The sequence below is a fragment of the Ooceraea biroi genome, chromosome 2, assembly GCF_003672135.1.
Source record: "Ooceraea biroi isolate clonal line C1 chromosome 2, Obir_v5.4, whole genome shotgun sequence".
Lineage (NCBI taxonomy): Eukaryota > Metazoa > Arthropoda > Insecta > Hymenoptera > Formicidae > Ooceraea > Ooceraea biroi.
In genome coordinates this window covers 13,817,782-13,833,960 of record NC_039507.1, presented here as the reverse complement: position 1 = coordinate 13,833,960, position 16,179 = coordinate 13,817,782, and the positions used below count along the sequence as shown (strand labels likewise).

Genomic DNA, 16,179 nt, shown 5'->3' with positions numbered 1-16,179 from the left:
TCAGTCGACATATTAGAGGCCACATCTGAAATTTCTCTTATGTCGTGTGATGACGCCATTGCACTCTAGCAATAATTTTATACTTATTTGTTAACTAATACACTGTTGACTAATAACACTCACACGGTTTATTGAAATAATCTGTAAGATATTACTCCAAACTACACACACTTGTGTCTTATTCAAAGGTTACAGAAGTAATGCCAGAGAAATATATTTGTTATAGAATGGTCTCATTACTTTTCGAGACCTTTAAACATAAACAAAGACGCGCGGCCATACCGCGGTGATAGAAATATAGCGCTGTGCGTGAAACGTCTAATAAACATAACGAATAATTATTCCTTACTTATATTTAATAATTCCTACGAAGAAATTATTAAACATTACTAATTAATTAAGTTCTTGTTACTAATTACTTTTAATAATTTTAATTAAAATCGAATTTAAATACAAACACTGTAAGGAATTGTAATCGAAGTCAATCTAAAATATAAATACTTTTTAGAATTGTAATTGGAGTAAATTTAAATACAAATATTTTTTGAAATTGCAATTAAAGTCGAAAGTAAATATAAATCCATTTCTGAATTGTAATTGAAGTCAAGTTGAAATACGAATCCTTTTTGAAATTGTAATTGGAGTCGAAAACAAGTATAATTACTTTTACAAATTCTAAATGAGGTCAAGTTTAATTACAAATACTTTTTGGAATTGTAAGTAAACTGAAATTTCATTACAATTACAAGAAGTGATTATTATTTACACTTTTCGAAATTACAAATTTCACAACTCTGCTTACAAGGGAACGTTTCCAGCTGTTTCATTGTTTTCCATTCAAACTGTATGCAGAAATGTTGTGGGTGATGCCAGTAGCATATTCTACAAGTTACAGCCCCTATCTTTGCGTTAAAAAAAATGGCGATATAAAAACCTTCCCATGCAGTGTGTCCCAAAAAGTTGGAAACGGTCGAATATTTCATAAGCATTGCAGTTTAGAAAAAAATGTTTCAGACAAAAGTTGTAAGGTTTTAAAAAGCGCATTCAGTGGCAATATGAGTGTGACCATGGGTAGTGTTACCAAGGTCAACTTAATTTTTTAAATGAAAACTCCTATTTTTTATTATATTATCTTTTTCTACTAATTAATTGGGACACCTTTTGTCTGAAACATTTTTTTTATTATCTGTTTTTAATTTTGTTATTCTTTTGATTTAATTTTCTGCATTTTTGTTTTTAAGTAATTTTGAGTTAATGATAACATGTGCGATTCAAAAAATGTTCAAGACACAAAAATTGATTACAGTGGGCGCAACTAATAAAAACTGTTTTTTCACATCGACAACAAATTTCGAATGTGCTTTTATAATTAAAGCAAATTTCTCTTACATTTTGAAATTTATCAGAATCAGTGACATTAACAGTTTTTATTAGTTGTGCCCACTGCAATCAATTTTTGTCTTGAACATTTTTTGAATCGCACATGTTATCATTAACTCAAAATTACTTAAAAACATAAAAATGCAGAAAATTAAATCAAAAGAATAACAAAATTTAAAACAGAAAAATAAAAAAAATTTAAACAGAAAATAAAAAAAATTAAAAACAGAAAATCCAAAAAAATGTTTCAGACAAAAGGTGTCCCAATTAATTAGTAGAAAAAGATAATATAATAAAAAATAGGAGTTTTCATTAAACAAATTAAGTTGACCTTGGTCTGACCTTGGTAACACTACCCATGGTCACACTCATATTGCCACTGAATGCGCTTTTTAAAACCTTACAACTTTTGTCTGAAACATTTTTTTCTAAAATGCAATGCTTATGAAATATTCGACCGTTTCCAACTTTTTGGGACACCCTGTATAGGAAGGTTTTTATACCGCCATTTTTTTAACGCAAAGATAGGGGCTGTAACTTGCAGAATTTGCTACTGGCATCACCCACAATATTTCTGCATACAGTTTGAATGGAAAACGATGAAACAGCTGGAAACGTTTCCTTGTTAGTATAATTTCAAAAATATTCACGCTGGTACAACTGTACTTTTGTTCCCGGTCTCCCTTAACAAGAAACATTTGTTTAGAAATTCTTAAACGGAATGAAGATTGATTTGGAATTTATTTAGCACGACCAAAAAACTGGCTACACAGATAGTGACCAATCACGCAACGTTTCGACACACAAATTTCGGTCCTTCTCAAGCGTGAAAAATTCAACAAATATTACATAAAAGTTTCATTGTTCCATTGTTCCAATATTGTTATTGTCCGTGATATTTTATTAAACAATGCTTATCCTTTGGATTTTGTCAACAAATACATTGAAAAAAGAGTTAAAAAGATCAAACATAATAAAGAAGTGTTTGGTGACATTGAAGAGAATGGTAACACGCTGAATAACATTAACATACCATATATCTTTAATTATTGTGACAAAATTAAATTTAATTTATAATGATTAGGCCTGAATGTTATTTACATGATACCGAAGAAACTGGATCATATCATAAAAAGAGGAAAAGATGTTTTAACTAATATGCGAAAAAATGGAGTAGTATATAAATTTGACTGTCAAAATTGTAATTCCTGTTATGTGGGACAAACGAAGCAACACTTAGAAGTAAGAATTAAAGAACATAAATGTGATATTAAAAAACATGTCAGCAATCAATCAGTAGTTAGTAAACATAGATTGTCAAATAACCATGAATTTGATTGGGTTAACACTAAGGTACTTCATCAGGAAAGCCATTGGAAAAGGAGAGAGATTGCTGAGATGTGTTTTATTAAGAGACAGGAACACTCGATTAATGTTCAAAAAGACACAGAAAATCTACTTGATGTATATGACTCTATTTTTAAATGTATGTGACTTATAATTCGTTCTAATGACTTGTTTTCGTGTTTTGACTTTGTTTTGCTTCTTGATTGCTTTCTCTCTCAGTATTGTATTATCCGTTGGGTAGTGCTGACATGCCCTCTTAAATATTTTATAGTCTTTTAAAGTTGTTTTCTGCCAGAAAGTAGGTTATTATTTGTAATGTTATTCTTATAAATTGTGTATGGTAATGTTAATTTTTATTTATTTATTTTAGAAAGCGACTTTATGTAATATTTGTTGAATTTTTCACGCTTGAGAAGGATCGAAATTTTTGTGTCGAAACATTGCGTGATTGGTCACTATCTGTATAGCCAGTTTTTTGGTCGTGCTAAATAAATTCCAAATCTATTAAGTTCTACTGGTGATAATAAGGAGTATTTTCTTATAGAATGAAGATTATTAGTTAAATATATTTAGTATTTATAATTAATTACTAACACAAATTGAAGATCATATGAATTCAAAGATTAAAAACCAGTAAATAATGTCTCGTGCCAAATTTAATCAAGAGCGTAATGTTTGCAACTAACAGTACATCAAATTATGAGATCTATAAATAATGCATAAACGGATTAAAATTTTTATAGACTAAATCTAAAGCTGAAGTTTATTTATAGATGTACAAATTAATTCGATGCTTTTAAAAGAAATTGAATGTTTATTTTGAAAATGAAACATACTTTTAATGCTAGAAATACTCGTCATTATTTTCGATAACTTTTCTTTATCTTTCGGATAACTGATGAATTTTCTCGCGAAAACAAGATTACTGCTTTGAGTTGATAAAATAGTCAATACTTTTTCACACACATAGCTTCTTCTGTTTTCAAGTATATATCAGCTAGGTGATGTCGGAATGACCAGAAGAAGAGATAATTTGACAGAGTTAAGTCACATGAGGAAGAACTTTCTAGTCCAAGGAACAAACAACGATCCTCTGTCTTTTTCGCAACATGTGGTCAAGCATGGTCATGCATTGTCTGCAGAATGACTTGCTAAATTCTGTGGCACAGTAAATAGTCTTTTTCCTTCTAATCTCTTTCCTTTTTTTTCATTACTCAAACGGATGAGTTACTGTTATAATGCTTGGAATTAACAGTCTGACCAAGATTCATAATATATCATATTCTTATCCTTAATAATAAATTAAATGCACAATAATAATCTTTTTGGCATGAATATTAGTCGATAGATAATCAAGTCTTATTTACACGATTTTCTATGCTTATAGTTGTACAAAATCCGTTAAAAACAAAACAAGTTATATCCCATTGGCAACATTTTTCTTTAATTGCAATGCGAAAAGAATAAAATGTCTAATATATTATTTTTCGGACAGTACCGTGTTCATTACTGTCTTGTGAAGTGGTTGTCTGTTTTGCTAATAGATATAGTGTTTTTGAAATGTTAAGGTTCGGCACTCCAATATTCTAAAGCGGCAAGAAAATTTTTAAATTTAAAATAAAGTTATAAGTAATTCAATATAGAGGTACTGAATTAATTTATCCACTTAATACATCTGAAAAAGATCTTCATTTTTTGTCCTTTGTGTTTTATAAAAGAAAATATGAAAAACAGAAGTCAAAAATATATGGAAAATTTTATGGTCAAAACATATTTTTCATTGAATAGATTTCGCGTTGTTCATGATTTTCTGAGTAATGACGTAGAGAGTCCCTAGTTGTTACATAGATAATTACATTTTTGTAATGCGTAATCTAATGTAATTATGGATTCGTTTGCTGATCTCCACCACTTACGGATATGTATCTCTTTTCTCTAATTACTTATGTTGTTTGTTATAATTATTGGTGTCTTTTTCCGGTAAAACAGACATTGTAATATTTTAATTGTATCCACACTGAAGAGGACCAAAATACTGAGCGAAACGTTTGTGTTTTCTGTGAAGATTAAGGGGGTACATATTTATGTCTAGAAGCGCCAAAAATAGCCCTATATTCATGATTTTTTTCTCAGGAAGTGTTAAAATAATCAAAGCGGAGTTTTGCCAATATGTTATACATGGTTTTATTTAAAAAATGCCCAAAGCGAATGTCAAAATAATTATAGCCGTTGGCGTCAGACGTGTCCGCTGGTCTCCCGTTTTGCGGTACCCACTGTACATCCTATATGGTTCATCTGAAGTAAAAAAGGACAAAAGTTTCTTAAAATATATTAAAAAATCTAGTCCGTGTCGTATGCGATTTTGAAAATTCGCATTTGTTGCAAAGTTCTGCTTATCTGAATATAAGAGTGCGAATTTTCACCAAAAAGCGATTATTTTTTTGGAAACGAAGGCTTATTTTAAAAAACCTGTACGACAAAGACTGCATATTTTTATGCTGAATAAATAGAAAAAAGAAAGGTTCCGATCCATCGAGTCATCTGTGAGATATTTTGGGTACCAATTTTGAAAACACGGTTTTGAGGAAAACGCGTTTAAAGTTTTAAGTACATTTTTCAGTATTAGCAATATAAAACCGATATCTTTTAACTTACATGGAATTATCTATTTCAGCGCCATATAGTGAGTCCTCTACTAATACCTTTGCCATTTCCATTCTGGCTTGTCTACGACACATTCTGGCCTCTTTTATCATTTCTTCCGCAGCGTACTCCGTTTTCTTTATCCGGCACTCATCCTGGTGCATCACATAATGATGTGCGTTTGCTTCTGCAGCTATTTCTATAGCTTGCATGATTTGCAATAATGATGACGCACCTTTGTTATAAATGTATATGGCGAGACAAGTTGCAATTATAACAATTTTTATGCTGCCATGCAAAATTTTCGACTATTCTCCGAAAATCATCAGCAGGTACATTGTGCCACACGATTGGCTGAGAAAATATAATGTACGGTCGAGTACAAGGTCAAATACGGTCTGTAGATAAGGGGATTTCGACCCTCGAACGAAAAAAAACGGAACACACATATTCAGGTTCTATGGCGCTCGCCCGGTGAGCGTGCCGCTACCTTTTCTAAACGCTGTAACGTCATTATTTTTCCGAATTCCGACTTATAACTATACAAAAATATTTTTAAGATATCATATTATAAGAAAATACAAAAATAAAAAAATCGATTTTTTGGACCTATCTAGACATATGTATCCCCTTAATAAATTGCCAGTCGTGTCGACAAAAGAAGAGTTATTGCTAATGTAATTATATGATTGATAATAATTGGTAATACGTTCCTTACACTGTCCAACACCATTTTTGTAACACCAGTGTGAATCATTTCCGATGTATTTTGCCTGTTAAACACAAATCCGTTGTTCAAAGTTGGCTATCACGTCACAATTTTGAGAAAAATGGCGTCAAAGAGGCCAAAAACGATGATTTTGAAGGTTTTCATGATGTTGTAGCACCGGCAGCATTTTTTTCTCACATGTCGTTTGCGCCATGCGAAAGTGTCACCTTTTAGCTTTAAAATGCATGTTGTTTTGTTTCGATATGATTTTTCGTTCTCGAGATATTTCATAATAGCTCGAGTTCTGAAGATTATACAACTAACTGCACAGAAACAACAGTGTTGCTTATAGATACGGAGCAGTGATGCCAAATTAGAAGTCGAGCAACGTCATATTAGATAGAAACATATCTGCATTTACACGCACACGACGCGCTCGCGCACACACACACACAACGCGCGCGTTCGCATATACAATTACACACATACGGATATTCTTTTATAATCTTTCTGCCTATTGTATTCTATCCATTTTATATTGCTTTTTGATGTAATATGATTTTATTATATTATATAAGTATAAAAGCACTTACTTTTCATATAATGCAGCATTAAGAAGGAATGATTTTTCTATAGGAAAAAGAGCTATTTTCAAATTGTTATATCTCGAAAACGAAAAATCACACCAAAACGAAACAACGCACATTTTAAAGCTAAAAGTTCACACTTTCACATTGCATAAGCGAAATTTGGGAAAAAAATTTGTTGCCGATGTTACAACATCATGAAAACTCTCAAAATCATCGTTTTTGGCCTCTTTAATGCCATTTTTCTCAAACTTGTGACGTGATAGTCAAACTTAGATAACGGATTCGTATTCAGCAAGCAAAAATATATGGGAAATGACTATTCGCACTCGTGTTAAAAGAAAAAGGTCAAATTTTGTCGGACAGTGTTATCAACAGCAAAGATGTTGTACATCGCGACATATTTATATTAGACATTGTTTTGATTTAAAGTAAATGCAATATTACTCACATTGCTTATTAGAAAATATTGCGCAAGCATAATCAGGAATTCAAACTAATATAAAAGAATATTGTTTATTATGCATATTATAATCGAAATAAGAATAACTTATACTAACTCACGCCCTATATATCTCAAATAGACAAACCTTTTTTGTGTAAATATTCAATTTTGCTGTCGATGTCGATAGCTAATCCACGATTTTCTTCTATTATTGTCGTACAAAATCTTCTTTTTATCGTCAGTAATTTTATACAAAAAATCCTTCATTTTGTACTTTGTTAGCAAGGACATTGTCGTGTCAAATCTCCTCTGCTTGCTTTCTGGACTGAGCTCGTACGTAATCCATCAGCCTAATTTTTGAATCTTCCTCAGCTTATTTAAGGAAATAGAAATTGATTTGCGTATTCAACTCGCAGTAACATAAGCTCATCTTAAATCTGAATGGAATTTTCATTCAATAAGCTTTTCATCGAGACATTTTTTCGCGTTGGGACATGCTTCATCGGTAAGACAGAAATCACCAATCCAAAATTTTGGGTATTCGTTTTTACAGGTTTTATTCATTACAGTAACTTTCCTCAGAACTAACAAGGGAGTGGTACGTATTGACACACAAGAATCTCTTTGAAATCGGTATCAAGGTATAGAGGACTGTCTCAAGGGCATTGATACCAATTCGTTACCATCGGTTAGTCTTGGTACCCGAGAAATGGGCCCATTTCATTTGTGGTAAAAGCCGCCTAGTGGTTTTTGAGAACTAACCACAAACAGCGGCAAACGGAAAAACAAGTCTTATCTCGCTAGAGACGCTCTGTTCTGACCACTGAACAGCCTCTATAATACTTATAGGGTCTCATTCACGCATTGCTACTGAACCAAACCAAAGTGGGAGCGAGTCTCGTTAGAAGACAGAGCTCCCAAACACGCGAGGTAAACCATAGTTTGACTTGAGTGATGGGCCCATTTCTCGGGTACCAGAACTAATCGATGTGAGTAACGAATTGGTATCAATGCCCTTGAGACAGTCCTCTATACGTTGATACCGGTTTCGAAGAGATCCTTGTGTGTCAATAGGTACCACTCCCTTGTAAGTAAATCATATTTGCAGCCTGGGCAACATCTTTTTTCAGTTAGAAAGAAACAAATGTAGTCTGATATGCTGCTTGTCAGATACCATCGTATTCGATATTATTTCGTGAGATTATGTTGTCACTAAACGGTGAGAAGATATTTAAATTTAAAGCAGTATTATAATTGATTAAATGTAAAAACATCGAATTCATTTCTGCACCTAATACTAAAAATTAATGGAAAATAATTTTCATGTGTAGTTTTTATTAATAAGGAGAATTCTCTCTCCCCTCCCCCTCCCCCCTCCCATCCTCCTTTCCCACCCCTCCCCCTCCTCCTTCCCAATCCCCATCCCCCTCTCCACCCTCTCCCCACTTCCTCACCCTCTCCCTCTCCCTCTCTCTCTCTCTCTCTCTCTCTCAGTTATGGTAAGAATTATATTGAAAACTTTTATATTATATTGATACTTTGAAAACAATAATGGAAATAAGAAGTCGTCTGATGATTTAATTTATACTATAATATCTTATTCTCATCATAATCCTTCTTGTTTGCTTCTCATTTAGCTGAAAGTCTTTATAATCTATTTAACTTTCAGCGCTGTGCCGGACATTGTGTTTTTAAATCAAAGCAAGAAACGTATCGTGAATATTGAAATAGCAACACAGAACTTTTCTTGTAAAAATTCTCATCCTACAAGTTGCTAGCGAAGTGGAACATTTTAAAGTAATAACGTTCATAATGGATAATAAGGGATTCCAAGATCAGGATCAACAACAACGTGAGAAGATAAAGAAAATGTTTAGCTGGACCGATGGACTTCCTAGGTAAGTTTCGTAAAAATCTGCAATTCTCTGAATATAAAGAATTATTTTCCATATTATCTTCAGTATTTGTTGTTCTTATAGGTACATGTTTTTCATTCGAATTACGATTGACACCAAGTTTAATAGTGTAACGCTGTTTAGCTTTTCGAAGCACTTCTATAATTTCACTTTTAAACTCACAAGGGAACATTTCCAGCTGTTTCATCGTTTTCCATTCAAACTGTATGCAGAAATGTTGTGGGTGATGCTAGTAGCATATTCTGCAAGTTACAGCCCCTATCTTTGCGTTAAAAAAAATGGCGATATAAAAACCTTCCCATGCAGTGTGTCCCTAAAAGTTGGAAACGGTCGAATATTTCATAAGCATTGCAGTTTAGAAAAAAATGTTTCAGACAAAAGTTGTAAGGTTTTAAAAAGCGCATTCAGTGGCAATATGAGTGTGACCATGGGTAGTGTTACCAAGGTCAGACCAAGGTCAACTTAATTGTTTTAATGAAAACTCCTATTTTTTATGATATTATCTTTTTCTACTAATTAATTGGGACAACTTTTGTCTGAAACATTTTTTTTATTTTCTGTGTTTAATTTTTTTTCTTTCCTGTTTAAATTTTTTTTATTTTTCTGTTTTAAATTTTGTTATTCTTTTGATTTAATTTTCTGCATTTTTATGTTTTTAAGTAATTTTGAGTTAATGATAACATGTGCGATTCAAAAAATGTTCAAGACACAAAAATTGATATTTCAGACAAAAGTTGTTTAAATTAATCAGTAGAAAAAGATAATATAATAAAAAATAGGAATTTTCATTAAAAATATTAAGTAGACCTTGGTCTGAACTTGGTAACACTACCTATGGTCACACTCATATTGCCACTGAATGCGCTTTTTAAAACCTTACAACTTTTGTCTGAAACATTTTTTTCTAAGCTGCAATGCTTATGAAATATTCGACCGTTTCCAACTTTTTGGGACACACTGCATGGGAAGGTTTTTATATCGCCATTTTTTTAACGCAAAGGTAGGGGCTGTAACTTGCAGAATATGCTACTGGAATCACCCACAACATTTCTGCATACAGTTTGAATGGAAAACGATGAATCAGCTGGAAACGTTTCCTTGTTAGTCGCTTTCGCCGTGTGAGGCCTCGCGTTGTCGTGTAGCAATATTACCGGTCTAGGCTCCTTGTCAGTCAAAAGAAGTGAGGCTGAGCGAATTTCCGGTTTCGGCCTGACACCTGACAGAACATGGCGACTTACGTGTGTGGTAGTGTGTATGTGAGTAGTCGGCGTGTGTGGTAGTGCGTAAGTGAGATGGTCAGGAACAAGTGCTGCATTGCAAAATGTAAAAATACAAAGATCCATATGTGTATTGGTTAATGCAATTCTATTCAAAGTTAAGCACGTTCTTCACATATTACAAACATCGAATATTTATCATACATAAATTGAATATTTATTATATATATTATAAATAAATTCTACTAAAATAAATAACCCTGTTTGTTTGTATTTTTGCATTTTGCAATGTACCTCTTCGGCATTGTTGTCGCTTTTTTTGTACTTGCAATAATATAAGTAGCAATAAATATCAATACGATGGGTCTTACATACGTACTATCACACCATAGACGTATAATATATAGACCGCGTGGTCCTATATCTGTCGCAGTTAAAGCGCGTCACAGAATAGAAAGAGAAAGCCTCTGCATGATCACCATTCTGTCTTTTTCTAATGACGCGTAGTGGGAGAGACGCTTTCTCGCTGACGAGTGATACAGTCTCTACATATTGTCGAGAGGGGATCCCCCACTCTGCATTGTTAGACAAAGACAGAATGGTGATCCAAAGCATGCTGTCTCTTTTCAATCTGTGACACCTTTTAAGCCGAATGCGCGGTCTATATATTATACGTCTATGATCACACACGTACGTCGTCATGTTCTATCAGGTGTCATGGCCGAAACCAGAAATCCGCCCGGCCTCACCTTTTCTATCCGCCAAAGCTCGAAGTTAGCGATCTAGTACAGCAGTGCCGGGATTTAGTTGCACATTTTGGACTGATTTCGTTGTCAACTCCCACTGTTCCCCTCTTGCCGCGTGTAGTTTAGCAACGAGGTGCCGAACGCTAATAATTTAGCAGCATGTATCTTGTTTATTAGCGTCCGGCACCACGTTTCTAAGATACGCGCGGCAAGAGGGGAACAGTGGGAGTTGACAACGAAATCGGTCCAAAATGTGCAACTAAATCCCGGCACTGTAGTACAGTATAGACATCTGTGTTGCCAGTAAAAGATCTTTTACGTTCGATTTCATCACTCACACGCTGAAGTTAATGTTTATAGCGTTTAGCAGTGACAGTTTCATCCGGTTTAAGCAGTTCAAAATGTATCACATCCTTGAAGTTCTACCAAATGCACAAAAGAACTTTTTTGGCATGAATATTGGGTTTCGCGATCGATGTCGAAGGCTCACCCGGATTCACCTATCATTTTCGTCTTTTTGGGTTCTCGTAATACTTTTTATTTCCCGTCACTATTTTGTGCAGGAAGTCCTTCCTTTTAAACCGAGAAAGCAAAGACAGAGCCATATCGTAGTGTCTCGCTTTGTTATCCACGGAAAGTACGTGCACAGAAAGAAAAATGTTTGCTACCGTAGCTAATCATGATTTGCTAAAAAATGTTTGCTGCCGTAGCTATAAATTTCTAAACTACAGCAAAATGTTTGTTCTTGCAGCTAATAAATTAGGAACCTTATCTAATAAAATAGGTGTCACAGCTAAAATTTAGCTGTCCATATATTACGACTGAATTTAGTTATCGCACGCAGTTTTTAGCTATGGCAGCTACTTTTCTCTTTCCGTGTGCGGAACCCGCGCGGCCCTCTTTTTGAATTTTTCCCAGCTTTCGCAGCAGGATAGAAATGGCTTGCTGGGTTAGTTCTAATGCTGAAGCAAGTTCAGATTCGGTCTGGCATGAGTTTTCTGTTAACTGCTCCAAATCGTCATTTTCGAACTTCTTTGGTTGTCCAGGGCGTTCATCGTCTTCGAAATTGAAATTTCCATCCCGGAACCTCTGAAACCACTTTTGCACGTACTATAGGATATAGCATTCTTTTCTAATGCCGAACAAATCATTTCCTTCGCCTCGGAGGCATTTTTTTCAATTGAAATGCGAAAAGTTAGCAGTGTCTAATATGTACTTTGTCACATGACATCGTATTCTCTACTCTCACGGTCAATTTTTTGAGGTCGATTGAATTTCGGGTTTTATAGTTCCATTAGATTAGTATTATTCAGTATCAAACTTGGCGGGAAAAAGTTTCCGCTTAAATAAGTACTACAGTACATTAAATGTTGGAGCCGAGAATTAATTCGTACACCTAATAAATATAAAAACTTAAAAACCAAATTACAATCTTGTTTAAAATGTTAATATAATTACGAAAGATAAAGTTTTAAAACATAATGATTACAGACCCTTTTTATGAAAAAAATCTTGGTGCAGTTACAAAGGTCACTCACAGTAAATAAAGAGAAAAGCAGTAGTAATTTCGATACAGTTTATTCAATTGTAACAGTTATTAGATATGTTATATTTTAGTTCTCTCTGATACATTTTCGCATTTTAGATGCATAATATATGCAATACAATTCAGTCATAAGTAATTTTATCTGTCCCTTGTTTATTTATGATTTTCTACTATTTCTTGAGTAAATTTAAAATTCCTTTGCGAGGAAAGTTTTTTTATGATAATCCAAAGGCGCCAAGTTGGGTGAATATGCCACATGAGGAAAAACTTTGCAGCCCAAGTCCAAAATGGTTTGCTGAATATGAAAAGCATATATAGCTTTTCATTGCTTATCGCATTCATTATTGTTTTTCGAAATGTTTATCATTAATTCGTGACACATGATGTTTTACAAGCTTCGATACCGACTCTCTAAAAACGTAAAAAATTGAGAATTTATTTGAAGTTTAAATAATATTACCAAAACGCTAAAAAGGATTAAACCTTTTGCGCATACATCTACTCTCTACTTTTCAACGTAATTTCCTTCGATATTATTCGTTGACGTTTTCTACGTCCCATTGCTATACTAACTTTTTTACTTCAACAATACAGAAATTTTTGTCCTAATGTATAAGTTAAATTTGAACTTTTTTAAAATATTTGTTGCCATCAAATTTTGCGGTGCTTTCTTGACTAAATAAAAAAAGTTCGAAAATCCAAGATCTGGATTATAAGTGTGAATCTTTCAACATAAATTTGTAATAGTTTTATGTGAACGATCGTTATCCTGAAGTAAAAACACAAGTTTTATGATTGCAGATTTAAGAGAATCCTGGAGTGGATCCTACTTTCGACGTAAACGTGCTATCGTTTACATAAACCTAGAAAAAGTTATGATCGATATTACTGAGAACATTTACTACCAATGTCAGGTAGACTTGATAAATTATAAACTTAGACTGCACATCTGAATTATATGATCCCAATATTATGTTAGTTATATGGTACAGTATTGTATGCAATGTTATTCGTCTTTAATTGCAAGGAAGTGCTCTATTCAACTCACCTCAAAATTTTTCATACTTCTCTCATACAGAGTGTATCTGAATGGTGTGTACAAACTTTGGGAATAAATTCCAGGGATCTAAACAAACAGAAAATGTCCTATGAACATAGGGTCGGAAACGCTTACTTCTGGAGTTATGACGGTTCGAAGTTTTACTACAATGGCTGGAAAAACTATTATGTCAAATCGCATAGGAGTTACAAACTATGTTTACTTATTTCCTCGGTGTTGCCACGGACATATCAGGACAGTTGCTATAACAAATGTTCGAAATGGCTCCCGTTAGATTCCAAGCAAGCCTGCGCATGTCGCCGCATTGACTGACGAATCCGTTGGAAAATATCTGGTGTGTTACGGATGATGTCGCAGTCGTTCACGATTCGTTGGCGAAGAGTTGCAACATCCGGTACTGGGGTAGAATAAACAAGTGTTTTCAAATATCCCCAGAAGAAAAAATCTAATGGATTCATGTCAGGCGAGCGTGCTGGCCACGGTATTGGTCCTCCCCGACCTATTGACTATCTATCGACCAGGATAGGTGGTATTTAGGAGTTCTCTAGTGGCTCGGCTGAAATGTGATGGTGCACCGTCATGCATGTAACACATTCTTTGTTGTACAGGTAATAGCACATCCTCTAGGAGCCCTAAAAGTTGATTTTTTAAGAAGTCGCGATAAGCTTCGCCATTTAGGCTTGCTGGTAGAAAATACGGCTCAATCAAGTGATCGCCGATAATTCCTGCACAAACATTCAGGCTGAATTGTTGCTGATGCCGAGATTGCACAATACCGTGAGGATTCTCTTCTGCCCAGAGGTGATCGTTATGAAAATTAATTATTCCATCCCTGTTAAAACCAGCTTTATCCGTAAAAAGCAAAGAAGAATAAAAATCCGGATCCATACACTGCTGTAAGAACCAGTGAGAAAACACCAATCTTGCTGGAAAATCTGCTGGTGAGAGTCCCTGGACTCTCTGCAAATGATACGGATGCAGTAGTTGCTCATGCATAACCCTCCATACGGTCATATGAGATACATGTTCTACTACTGCAACTGTTCTTGTACTGGTACTGGGATTGTCGTTAACTCGATCTAGGATTCTCTCCTCAGCGAGCGGAAAACACCATTACCAAGACGCGTATAGATCCAGCCGGCCCGAACGAAACATCCGGCGACAGCCTGTTTCTAGCAGTTTAGTTGGTTGAAAGTATCCTGCGTATGCAAATCTCGTTTGTAGGCCTACTTTAAAAACATGAATGAGTATTCATTTGATGAATATCCATCTAGTGTATGGCCATGTCGGTGGAAATGGACGGTTAGCAACTCGAATGTACCAAGAAATTTTTCGAGGCCGCCGAACTCCACACCATCAAAAGTTCGCGGCAGTTGATCGGCGATTACGGGAAACTGGGCAATTCAGGCCAGTAACAGCCAACTATGGTATTCCAAGAATTTTCGAACACCTGATGTTGAGGTCGGGGAGGACCAATACCGTGGCCAGCACGCTCGCCTGACATGAATACATTGGATTTTTTCTTCTGGGGATATTTGAAAACACTTGTTTATTCTACCCCAGTACCGGATGTTGCAACTCTTTGCCAGCGGATCGTGAACGACTGCATCATCCGTAACACACCAGATATTTTCCAACGGATTCGTCAGTCAATGCGGCGACATGCGCAGGCTTGCTTGGAATCTAATGGGAGCCATTTCGAACATTTGTTATAGCAACTGTCCTGATATGTCCGTGGCAAAACCGAGGAAATAAGTAAACATAGTTTGTAACTCCTATGCGATTTGACATAATAGTTTTTCCAGCCATTGTAGTAAAACTTCGAACCGTCATAACTCCAGAAGTAAGCGTTTCCGATCCTATGTTCATAGGACATTTTCTGTTTGTTTAAATCCCTGGAATTTATTCCCAAAGTTTGTACAGACCATTCTTTAGTTTGCGTCCGAACACCGACTGTAGCGGATCGCAGAGCGATGGTCGGCCGTTACGTTACGTAAACGCGCCGGATTTGTTCTCAGGATCGTAACAGATTGTTTCTCGACAGGTTCAACTAGAACGCACATATCATCTTATCACTCTATCATTTGATGTTGTTAGTTTTTTCGCGAAGAGTTTAGTATGAATGCGCACATCGGCTTACATCAGGAGGTAAGTGCAAAATTAAATAGGCCCGCTGATCAGGTGACAATATCATCTTTTGTGTATGTGAAACTCCAAACAAAATAATATTATGGTACAGGGATTTGGACTCCCAGTACGCACTGGGGAAGGAAGTGGGCAAATGTACTTACTTCAGCAGTCAACAAATAACCGCCCAGAGTCTTCGATGAAAAGTCAGGCTAAGGAATAAATATTCAGTCATATTGCTGGTCTATCGGCTTCTAAATATGAACAAATACAAAACGAGCTAATCGTGTGCAAAGTATGGAAATAAACAGAAGATATAATCAATCAACTGAAAGCAACAATTAAAGTATTGCAACAAGAAAAACACTCAAAACAATTATGAAATGAAAAGGAACTGGCATGGGAAACCAAAAGTAGCATACAAAGGTCAAAAAGAAGGAATAAAAAAAGAAAAGC

At 34.8% G+C, this 16,179-nt stretch overlaps 1 protein-coding gene across 2 annotated transcripts in view; it reads left to right on the top strand.

The window, feature by feature from the left end:
- LOC105279119 (ABC transporter G family member 23) overlaps nt 1-16,179 on the top strand; it is a 142,990-nt gene that overhangs the window by 11,444 nt on the left and 115,367 nt on the right. Inside the window, exon 2 of one of the 2 annotated variants that reach the window (XM_026975336.1) lies at nt 8,781-9,009. In XM_026975336.1, the coding sequence (XP_026831137.1) occupies nt 8,924-9,009 (86 nt within the window). In that variant the 5' untranslated portion in view covers nt 8,781-8,923. Of the gene's footprint in view, nt 1-8,780; nt 9,010-16,179 lie in introns of those variants that run through there. The other variant, XM_011338687.3, reaches the window with a different exon arrangement.